Source organism: Anolis sagrei, chromosome 5, assembly GCF_037176765.1.
Source record: "Anolis sagrei isolate rAnoSag1 chromosome 5, rAnoSag1.mat, whole genome shotgun sequence".
NCBI classification, from domain to species: domain Eukaryota; kingdom Metazoa; phylum Chordata; class Lepidosauria; order Squamata; family Dactyloidae; genus Anolis; species Anolis sagrei.
In genome coordinates this window covers 83,830,537-83,843,027 of record NC_090025.1, presented here as the reverse complement: position 1 = coordinate 83,843,027, position 12,491 = coordinate 83,830,537, and the positions used below count along the sequence as shown (strand labels likewise).

Genomic DNA, 12,491 nt, shown 5'->3' with positions numbered 1-12,491 from the left:
AGACTGCTTGGAAGCTTCAAATAGTCCAATGAGAGGCAGCCAGGTTAATAACTGGGGCGGCGTACAGGGAGCATACAACTCCCATGTTACGCCAGCTCCATTGGCTGCCAGTTTGCTACCGGGCACAATTCAAAGTGTTGGCTTTGAACCTATAAAGCCCTAAATGGCCCCGGCCCAAATTACCTGTTCGAACACATCTCCCCCTATGAACCATCACGGAGATTAAGATCCTCTGGGGAGGCCCTGTTTTCCGTCCTGCCATTGTCACAGGTGCGATTGGTGGGGACGAGAGACAGGGCCTTCTCAGTGATTGCTCCCTGGCTATGGAACTCCCTTCCTGGTGAGATCAGGTCAGCCCCCTCCCTCCTGTCCTTTAGAAGGATGGTAAAAACTTGGCTGTGGGACCAAGCTTTCGGGACAGGGCAATAAAGCAGCAATAGGAAAGATGACCAGGCCAATTAGATTTGACGTTGATGACTAGGACGGTTTTAAATGGTATATTTTAATATTTTGAAAAATGTTTTTTAATGTTTATGTATTGTACGTGAATTTGTGTCCTGGCATTGAATGTTTGCCGTGTATATGCTGTGCTCTGCCTTGAATCCCCTTCGGGGTGAGAAGGGCAGAATATAAATGTTTAAAATAAATAAATAAATAATCATCAACAATTAAACCATGTTGGACATAGAATTTAGAACATCCAGAAATCCATATTTTTCTTATTCCCTCTTCCTTGGTAAAATTATTTCAGCTTATAGAGAAGAAAAAGAACTAGTGCCCTTCAGAGTAAGAAAGGAAGACCCTACTCTCCGCCCTCCCTCCGCCATATGCCTTGGGTTGTATCCTCAACATTATTTTTGAAAAGAAATGGGAGCGTCTTAAAGCTAACCTTTATTTCTTAAACTAACACTAATAGCAGTATCTCTGTTACTGGACGTTTCCCTCCTGCTGCAAGAACTAGAATTTAAAAAAATGCCTATAAGCCTGAAGAAGGGTCCCGAGATTCAGCCCTTGGGGTGAGACATCAATAGTCAAAATAGCAGAGACCCATTAACCACCAGCTGAAGATTCTTTGACCACTGGGGAACATTAATCTTTCCCTACAACTTCCATAATGACAAGGATGGAACTAGCTAGAGCAGGGGTCCTCAAAGTAAGGCCCGGGGGCTAGATACGGTCCTCCAAGGTCATTTACCTGGCCCTCGCTCAGGGTCAGCCTAAGTCTGAAATGAATTGAAAGCACACAACAACAACAATCCTATCTCATCAGCCAAAAGCAGGCCCACACTTCCCAATGAAATACTAAGTTTATATTTGTTAAAATAATTCTTCATTTTAATTATTGTATTGTTTTAAGTGTTTTTGCACTACAAATAAGACATGTGCAGTGTGCATAGGAATTCATACATGTTTTTTTTTTTCAAATTATAATCTGGCCCTCCAACAGTTTGAGGGATTGTGACCTGGCTCTCGGTTTAAGAGGTTTGTGGACCCTTGAGCTAGACCACTGCCACTAGGACTAGCTACTAGCTAGTCACCAGAGGAGAAAATGTAGGCATCTCACTTCTCTAGAGTGTATTCTTTCTAAACCATACAAGGATGCAGTTAATAGTACCTGATTCTTTTCAGGAAAATGAGAGCAAAGGTGTTCGTCGGGGGAGAAAATTCCTCCAAGTTTTAGAATGTGCTAGTGGTAGAACCTAGGTGTGACAATTCAATGCTCTTTCTGAGCAGGAAGTTACAGTGCCTGTGCCTTGCCAGGAACGGTTGTTGTTATTGTTGTTGTGTGTCTTCAAGTCATTTCCAACTCGTGACAGCCCGGAGAAAAACAGAAAGCCTTACAGCTTTATTTCTTGTGTGTGTGTATGTGAGTGTGTAAGCACATGAGATGATGGGGGAGGGAGGCCCGCATTTTATCAAGAAGTAGTCGTCAGCCAGTGTTCAGCTTTCAGGCAAGAGGTGGCAGTTATTTAAAGAAGCCAAGGAAGTGCTCCTAACAAGTGCGTAAATGTGTAGGAAGCTTTCAAATACTGAAAATAAAACAAGACAGTCAATCAGCTGTGTTTTAGCCTAGCAGAGTGTTTCAAAGAAAGGATGCTCTAAAGAAACAAATGGCTATGCCACGAAAGTGTTTTCATTATCTCAATTCCTTTGAATACAAAGGTGCTAGTATGAGAGCTGGTCTCTAGCAGAGCAGAAAATCAAATGAAAATATGGGAAAGGAACTCCATCTGGTAACTACATTCTACTATTAAAGGATGGATAGGTGTTAACAAGAGACTAGAGCAGGGGTCCCCAAACTATGGCCCGCGGGCCACTTCCGGCCCACCAAGGGCACTTATCTGGCCTGCGGAGGAGGAGGGCCCCCCCCCCACACACAGTGCCCCTCCCTTGGCTGGCTCCCGCTATCTGTCAGGTCCAATGGGCAGCGTGAGCCAGCCAAGGGCAGCTGCTCCGCATGGCCTACTCGCCCGTAAAGCACCTCGTGAGGTGCTTTATGCGCGAGTAGGCCGCGCTCCTCCCTTGGCAGGCTCATGCTGCCCATCGGGCCCGATAGGCAGCCTGAGCCAGCCAAGGGCAGCTGCTCACGCTGCCCATCGGGGAGGCTGCCCCGGTGCTCCATGCAGTCATGCCGGCCACATGATCTTGGAGGTGTCTACGGACAATGCCGGCTCTTCAACTTAGAACTGCAGATGAGCACCAGACCACACCACAGAGTCAGACACGACTGGACTTCATGTCAGAGGAAAACCTTTAACTAGGAAAATTGTGGAAGATCCAGGGTGGGAGAAAGAACTCTTGTCTGTTGGAGGTAGGTATTAATGTTTCAATTGGCCACCTTGATTACCATTTCATAGCCTGACAGTTTTTAGGGAGAATCCTTTTTTGAGAGGTGATTAGCTGGCTCTGATTGTTTCTTGTCTGGAGTTCCCCTGTGTTTGAGTGTTGTTCTTTATTTACAGTTATAATTTTAGAGTTTTTTTTAAATACTGGTAGCCAGATTTTGTTCAGACTAGAAATAGGAAGATTTCCCATACTCTGCTCCTGGAATTACTGCCTAAAGAGGGCTAGAAAGAACCCCCTCTAAGGGCCTTTCCACACAGCAAAATAAGATATGTGCAATGTGCATAGGATTTTATTATTGATTTTTTTTTTAAAAAAACTATAGTCTGGCCCTCCAACGGTCTGAGGGACAGTGAACTGGCCCCCAGTTTTAAAAGTTTGAGGACCCCTGGACTAGAGTTATCCCTTACACTACTGTGCAAAAATTATCCAGGAGTACAAGACTATTTCCAGGAAGTAAACAATGAACTGTTATGCAATTCTGCTTCTTGGAATAGACCGTAAGATATTTGTTGTTATAGTTCTGGAAAAGAATAAACAATTCCTCACAATGCAGTATTTCTTGGATACAATGTGAAAACCAAGCAGCAATCTTGGATGGTAGATGACAGTGATACATTCCTTTACAAAAATGTTATTATGGAGGGTGATAATTTTGAAAGGTACAACCGACAGCCAGGCACATTAGATAATTGTCTATTGGGGAAATGGTGTCAGAGGAGCTCTGAGAAGAAAAATCCTTCCCAGATAACACATATTGGCAGAAAGACAGGAAAAATTGCTTGTTTAAACTAAAAGAGACTACTTCCAGGATGGAAGGAGACTTCTGTCTCTTAAGTCTTGCACGGTTGCCAGGGCAACACAGGGCTATATCAAGAAGCTGCGTGAACTTCTCTAGACATTACAAAGCTCCTATATAGAAAGCACTTCCACACAGTATTTACACATATGTAGGTGCAAACATATGTACAAACTGTTCTGTATGCACATGCTGGAAAGCTGTTACTTCAACTCACCACCTTCAGGTGATGCATCTTAAAAGCTTGTTTAGTGTAATCACAAAGCAGTCCCAAATTCTTTTTCTGGGATGAAATTTTCATCACCTCTTAGTTCCTTGCACTGCGGGACACACAGTTCAGTAACATACCCTGTTCACAAATATGCCTTTTGGGGTGGTTGCAAGATGGGAGAAGGAGAATTCAGCTTTACAAAGGGTTGCTCTACACAGGCACCATAATTTTATTTGTTTACAGTATTTATATTTCACCCTTCTCAACCCACAGGGGACTCAGGGCGGATTACAAAGTACATATACATGGCAAACATTCAATGCTATAGACACACAACATATATAGACAGATACAGAGGGAATTTAACATTCCAGCTTTTCTTGAGGGTATTCTGGCCATCAGGGGAGCTGCCCCTTCACCAACCATTTGTGACACTGATGAAGTACTTCCTCATTCTTTGCATGCTTGCTGGAGATTTTTATGGCCTCGTAAATTAGTTAAATTTCCCTCCCCGCATAAGCGGTGCCTAAATTTCCTACTTGACAGATGCAACTGTCTTTCGGGCTGTAAAGGTCGACAGCAAGCTACACAAAATTGGTCGGAAGCTCACTCCGACCCAGGCTGGCTTCAAACTCATGACCTTTCAGTCAGTAGTGATCTTAATGCAGCTGACTCCCAGCCAGCTGCGCCACAGTCCCGGTGCTGGGTTGAGTGCGGGGTGTCTACAAAATGTACACCTCATGTAAGCCGCACCGAGTCTCTTGGGGAGATGGTAGCGGCGTATAAATAAATTATTATTATTATTATTATTATTATTATTATTACTATTATTATTACACCCCCTATTCATGCTGTAGCTTGCATCGAGTCAGAAACAGAGTGTTTAAAAGTTCATCAGAAAGTCTGGAACGAGCCAGATCATGTGCTGCAGCCAATCAAGAGTATATTCCAAGCAGAGGTCAAAACCAAGATTTTTTTTTTGTCATGTCAGGAGTGACTTGAGAAACTGCAAGTCGCTTCTGGTGTGAGAGAATTGGCCATCTGCAAGGATGTTGCCCAGGGGACGGCTGGATGTTTTGATGTTTTACCACCCTTGGGGGAGGCTTCTCTCATGTCCCCGCATGGAGAGCTGGAGCTGATAGAGGGAGCTCATCCGCACTCTCCCTGGATTCGAATCTGCGACCTGTCTGTCTTCAGTCCTGCCGGCACATGGGGTTTAACCCACTGCACTACCGGGGGCTCCATGACCAAGATATACTCTGATCATTCAGAACACATTGGTGCCTTTCAGCAGAAAAAAATCACATGTTTTGCATTGGCTCTCTAGCCGTGGATACTGTGATTCCTGGGTCCAGTTCCAATCCCCAATCAGGAGATTCTGTGGCCACCATCCCTGTCTCAAACTGGGCCTGCACAACCTGTGGCCCTCCAGATGTTTTGGACTTCAGCTACCAGAATTCCTGACCACTGAACTAGTGAGATAGGGCTTCTGGGAGTTGGAGGCCCAAACAATTGGAGGGCCACAGGTTGTGCAAGTCTGGGCGCTGCACAGTGAACCAAGTTTGTTTTAATCCACTTTCAGACTATAGTATCTGTATGGAACTGCCCAAAGATGCACACAACCTTGCATACTCAGCAAGACTTTCATTCTCAAAACTGTTTTGAGGCATTCAAAATTACACTGCAGTTTGCATGTCCAGCAGTGGGTAACACAATGGTCAGGCAAAGCATTAATCGTTTGCATAGTTGTTGCCTGGACTTGAATATTTCTTCATTGCATCAGGGACCCTAGAACAAGCATTGTGATTTGTTTAATTCACCCTGGCATTTTGCATTATTAAATATTTTCCTCTTAACAACACAATCTGGAGTATGTAGCTCACTTTCACAATCCTTTCTAACAAATGCCAGGCATGCTTTTCTTTGGGACATGCAATAATCTAATAAAGTCATCTCAAATTCTCCTCACATAGTGTTTTCTTGGGCAAAGTGCTTTTAAAAATCACTTTTCACTGTTTCCCTCCAACATGGGTGGCAGTTTCCTGTTGTGAATATGTATTTGCCCTTTAAAAAAATCTCAAATTGTCAAATGCAGGACAGAGAAAAAAGCTAAATGACAGGGACCAAACTGAGCCACTAGCAAAAACGAATTCTTGTATTTCATTAAGAACTACCTTCTATAGTTTTGCAGTCACTTCCTCAAAAACAAACAAAGCAACTCTTGTTACCTTGAAGGACCCCAAGGAACATATTCAAGGAGCTCACAGGAGATGCATATTAAACATCCAAGCCAAATTCTTACTCCTCCCCCTTGGTTTTGCTAATGAAAGTATTAAATCCAAGTCTTGAAGAGAAATGAGTATTGCTGTTGTTATTATTATGATGATTTTACTGACACAAAAATACAGTATATCACAGCAAATGAGATCTATGTGCTGGATTTCGTATCACAAAATCACAAGTCGAACACTTCTCAAGCATCTAGGACTGCGTGATGTATTTTTGATTGATGTGTGCAGATCCAAGTAAGGTGCAGTTGACAGATTCTGATTTAGTCAATGTTTATTGTTTCCAAATGCTGGCTTAGATCTTTTGGCATGGCACCCAGTGTATTATTATTATTATTATTATTATTATTATTAATAATAATAATAATATATTATAATTTATAATATATTATAATATTATAAATAATAATAATAATAATAATTATTATTATTATATCAGTAATGAAATCAGAAGCAGACAGGGCCGTAGCCAGAAAATGTTTTTGTGGAGGGTTGAAAATGTCGGGGGGGGGGGGGGGGTTGAAACCTGCCTCCTAGCTCACACTGAAGCAAAGAGCACAGGAGAGGGCAGAGCAGCCTTTAATAGCCTGAAGCTCCGCCCCTGTCAACCATCTCCATCAAGTCTGGCCTCCTTAATGAGAGCATTCAACACTCCCCGCCCCCCAACTTGGTTGCTTTGCTACATCGGCTATTGCTGCAAGTAATGACTGTGTGAATAAATTGTCAATATTTGCTTGAGATAGTGCTTGCAGTTCTGGAGGGACTCTTAATTTTTTACGTCTCATAGACTTAGCATGGGGATTTGGTTAACTAGTTAAAATTCATGAGTAAACCAGGTTTTTTTTAACCTGAAAAATTTCGGGAGGTTTGACCCCCCCCCCCCTTCAGCTAAAGGTCTGGAAGCAGATAAGCTAAATATTTAGTTTTTCTGCTTCCAATGTCATTATTGATATAATATTTATAGTCAAATTAGAAACCACCATAATCTGAAAGCGCTCATGAGAAACGCTGTTTGTCAACCCATAGCAAAAGAACAGATAAGTGCTGGATGTGCAAAACATTCATGTGTCTAAAGCCATCATGTCCAATTGATCCTAACCTTCCACTGCAAACCACCTTTTCTATAAATACAGACAATGTGTCAGTTTAGTAATGAGCACAAGCTTGGCATTCATAGCAAAGACTTTAACATTAATCTTATCTTTAGGAAGGGTAACTATGTATAATTACTGATGAGAAAATAAATATAATAGGCCAATCAAAGAGAAGTGCATAGGGTCAACGTAACATCCAATATCGTAAGCAAATGTTCTCCTATTTCCATGGAACTTACTGACCCTTGTTTTGCTTGTCCATGAATTCAACAACATAACTTCTCAAAGTTTTGGTTGTAACCTTAACAGATAAATTAATTCAAATTCACAGATAAGATGCTAAGGTGAAGAAGAATAAATTATTTCTAACACACCATTTATTAAAAGAGACCTGCACCAAGCCATAATCCAGGAACAAAAGTTTTCACTTACCGCAATGAGACTGGAAAACCTGTGGCTTGACTACCTGATTGCAGATATTGCACACTACTAGATAGAAATCATCATGAGCTGGATAATGGCCAAATAAGTGCATATCTGTGGGAAAGTTAAAAATATATATACACAAGTATTAGATGTTTTAAATATATATATTCTCAAAATGTTAAAATACCGCCATTCTGTGTAAAAAAGAAGAAGAAATATAATAAAACAACTACTACAGCACAATATGATGCATGTCTACTCAGATGTAAGTCCCAATGAAATCAGAAGAACTTATTCTCAGGCATGTGTGCATACAACAGCACTTTTTATATCACTGCAAAGAAGAGTAACCTGGGAATTATATATATTTTTAATATTAACATTTGTCAATTTATATGAACTAGTGACAGGGCATCTTGTTTAGTCTAAAACTCAAAATACAAGAAACATCACATTTAATTTATGAATCTATTATAGGTAATAACATATGAATAAAAATATGGGGAGATAGATTGGCACTGACCCATCTGTTAAATCTATTGTATATACTCATAAGTCAATCTTATGTATAAGTCAAGGCAGGTTTGGGGGCCAAAACCATATTTTGATATGATCTGTGGATAAACCATGGGTTATTCCATGGAGTCTCAGGCGACCAGGCACTCCTGACCACTGCCACTGCCACTTTCTCATCCAGTCATTCAAAAAGTCCAGAAGTAACACCACAGTGGAGAGCAGAGAAGAGATCATTATCTTTTTAAGGTTCCCCTGAGACAGACTAAGCTCTCATCTTTCACCATTCTATTCAGAAAAATTGTTAGTTCCTCCCCCCCCCCCATAAGATTTAGGGTACAGCAATCACCTTGACCCATTTCAAGTGAAAAGTGCATTTCAAGTGAAGTTAAACCATTAGTTTTAAGTAGTTTTTCTACTTGTGGTTAATTGTTACATATATTAATTTGCCAGCAAACATATTAAAATATTTCATACGTCGAGTTTGCCCCCTATTTAAGCTACAGTTGGGCTCTATTATGTCCTAATAACCTCTCAAAATAAGATAGCGAATATAAATAAGCATTTTTCCTGTCTTATAAATCCATGTTTGGATGTCCTATCTTGGAAATAAACACATGACTGCTTTCAAAATTGCTCGTTTATTTAAAAAAGATAAAAGCATTTGGTAACTGCATTCCAAAAATGTAATCTTAGTACAAAACGATTTGTCAGCTGTGTTAATGTTGATTGCAGCACTGAATTGTTAAATTCTGGTTAGACAAACAGCCTTTCTCAACCTTTTTATTCGGTAGGAATCTGAGATACTTTTCAGTTCTCATGGGACCTATGCAAATAATATATCTGCAGCTTTTCAAACAAGTTTGGGTTTTTTTGCCCCATCACAATCTCTTGCAGAACTCTTTGAGAACAATCATGGAATCCTAGATTGAGAAACCCTGGTCTAGAGTTTTCTGAGTGTGTCCAAAGAAATCCGATTTCTTGGCATATTTCACCTTAGTACTTGTAAAGCTGAGTGTTGTCTCGTTAGCAGCCAAGAATGGTGCAGTATGTGACAGGAGAAAGATATAATCCCTGCTGGGTTATCAAGAAGGAATGGAATTGAGAACAAAAGAAAAATATGAAACAGAGGCCTAGCGTTTGTTGTTATGGCATACCATCAATCAAATTAGATTCACAGAAAGAGATCCTATGAATAAGGCATATCCAAAAACCTTGAGCCATCGTGTTCACGTCTTCTAAGTTCAGAGACATGGCTTCCTTGTTTGAATCTGTTTTAGGTGACATACTGGGCTCACAGTAAATAATGGAGGTATCTGGAGGGCCACAAAACACCCATCCTTGCCTTTTGATAAAACCTACTTTATAATGGGCTTGGGTATTATTTTTTCTTCTTGCTCCCTTTCTCTCGCTGATTCATACCTCTTACAATGACCTGTACTGGCAATGGGTTTTAGTAACTAGACTTCTCATCTTTCCATACACATTTATTATAATACAACATAACTACACACATATATGTACCAGCTTCCCCATGTTTCATAGCTTTGTTTGGATTACTCAGGAAAAAGGACTTAAGCCTAAAAGTAAATAGAGATGCAGCCAGGGTAGCTTTGCCAGTCCAGAGACTGATAAGCTCTCTTTGGGCGAAAAAGAGAAATGTGCCAAGAGGAAGATGCATCAAGCCAACCCTGATCAGGACCGCCTTCCACTTGGAAACCAATGCCTTCACTGCGGGAGAAGATGCAGATCAAGAATAGGGCTCCACAACCACCTACGGACCCACCCTGGAAGATTATCCTACTCGGACAACGAGGGATCGCCTAAGCAAGGAAGTTCTCTGTGAGAGTTTGAATCTTTCTCCTCCTTCAGTTTCAGGAAGAAGGGAGGGGAGTGAGAACTAAGCCCCTCTTGAACCTTTAAGTGTCATCTCAAAGCTTCCAGAAAGCCAACTCTGTCAGGGTATATAACCCACACCTGGGAGGGATTTCCCTTGTTCTAGTCATAGGAATGTATAAATGCGGGTGCTTTGCCCAAGAGCTTGAAGGCCAACTTGGAACAACATAATCTAACAATGCAGCCCTACCTCCAGTAGAAGAGAATTTCACAGGTTGAGAGCAGCCATTGAGAAGGTCCTCTCTTGTGTCATCACCAAATATGCCTGTTATGGTGATTGAATCAAGAGAAAGTCCTGTGCACAAAGGAATGCACCAATTTTTAAAATGAAAGAAAACATATCTTCCAGAATATTCTTTCAAATAACAAAACTAAGACACTGAATTTCTAAAAAAAAACGCTGAATTATATTCCCTTGGATTCAGAAATTTGGGTATACTCCTAGATTCAACCCTAAGCCTGGATATCTAGGCTTCTTAAGTGGGTGGTAGGCGGTGGGGGTGGGGTGGGGTATATTTGCGCAGATACATATTATCACCACACATTTATTCTGATAACACTAGCTCTTTTTCTCTTTGTTGTTGGAGTCAGCTGAGGCTGGATGCTGTTATGGTCTGGGTGAGGGCCAATAAACTGAAGCAGAATCCTGATAAACTCATTGGACTAGCGATTTTCAGTTCTGGGTCCTAGGTAAGAAATCTGCCCTGAATGGGTTTGCACTCCGCCTGAAAGAGCAGAGGATGCATAAGGAGGTGGGGAGGGTAGAGTGCTACTAGATACATCTTTGCCAGGTGGTCTCTGTGGCTCAGATTGCTTGGTACCAACTTCAACTGGTGCATCAACTACATCATTTGCTAGACAAGGATAATTTAGCCATAGTAATTCATGCACTAATAACTTTCCAATTAGATTACTGCAGTGCATTCTACATAGGGTTGCATTTGAAGACAACTGAGAAACTGCAGCTTGTACCAAATGCAGCTGCTAGACTGCTCACCAGAAATCACGAAACATCACCTAAACACTGTGTGCATAAACATTTTGGAGTACTAAAATTAAGGTGGCATTGGGTTTTCAAATAGAAGAGCATTCGACAACTGGGGCACCACAACTGAGACAATATCTTCCCACATTTGTACATGGTATGTTGTGGTGAAGCATAGAAGATGGTCTTTTCCAGCTGACTTTAATTCTCAGGCATATACAGGGAAAGGCATTCCTTCAGCTATCCAGGTCTAATTTAGGTTTTTAAATGCCATCACAAGCACCTTGAATACAGCTGGAAAGCACACTTGGCAGCCAGCAATTTTTTTAGCACTGACATTAAATGATATCTATATGGTGCTTTGATCAGAAATCCTCGCACTAGCTGCTGCTTCTGAATCATCTTCATGGGTGTAGTAGCCTAATGGCTGTTGCTTACTACATGGTTGTTCCAGTGTGCCTTCCCAGAATAAGGAAAACTCCCAGCAATATGTCCCTAAATGCACTTTATCAATGATCTAGGATTGTCTGTACGCCCTTTCCTCTCCGAAATTCTATCCTAGTTATATATTTCACCTGGTCATGCTCAGAATTATTTTTTAAATTTTTAATTATTACATTTGGCCTAGCCATAGGTTGTTAAGTGTTGTTGTGCTATTGTTAATGTTTACTGTTTGTTTTTTGTTTATGAGTTTCATTTTATTGTTCTGTATTGCTGTTATTGTTGTTTTGCTGATATATTGTGGGCTCGGCCTCATGTAAGCCACACCGAGTCCCTTGGGGAGATGGTAGCAGGGTACAAATAAAGTATTATTATTATTATTATTATTATTATTATTATTATTATTACTACTACTACTACTACTACGAGGGGTATTTTTTAAGTAAGGTCCGTTGGAACATAAGTACACAACGAAAGTTTATTTCAAAAAAGTAAATTTATTTTCAGAAAGTACATACTTCACTCTATTTTTCGACATAGTTGCCAAGTTTGTTCAAACACTTATCATACCTCTGAACCAATTTTAAAATACCCTCTTCATAAAAACTTGCCGCCTGCTCTGATAACAAGAGTTCACTAAATCGTCTGTAATCAAAGAAGGGCGACCGGAGTGGTCCTCATCATGGACGTTGTCACGGCCATCTTTGAATTGTCGTACCCACTTACACACTTTGCTTTCACTCATAACAGTATCACCGTACACTTCACAAACCTGTTGATGAATTTCTGCAGCAGGCAGGTTCCTTGCTGACAAAAACCGTATCACTGAGCGAACCTCACATGCGGAGGGTGAGTTGATAGTCTTAAACATTTTTAAAGCACAGAACAGAACTGTACAGGTTAGCTACAGAGCGGAAACTGAGCACAGTTGTTCCCGAGGCATGCCGGTACACGACGCACACGCTCATTACAGAATGCGCGCGAACTACTAGTG

The 12,491-nt window shown here is 41.0% G+C and overlaps 1 protein-coding gene across 4 annotated transcripts in view; it reads right to left on the bottom strand.

The window, feature by feature from the left end:
- Positions 1-12,491, bottom strand: part of ATXN7L1 (ataxin 7 like 1) — an 87,349-nt gene that overhangs the window by 45,013 nt on the left and 29,845 nt on the right. For all 4 annotated transcript variants that reach the window (XM_060778364.2, XM_060778367.2, XM_060778363.2 and 1 more), the window contains exon 3: positions 7,669-7,773. In XM_060778364.2, the coding sequence (XP_060634347.2) occupies positions 7,669-7,773 (105 nt within the window). The remainder of the gene's footprint in view (positions 1-7,668; positions 7,774-12,491) is intronic.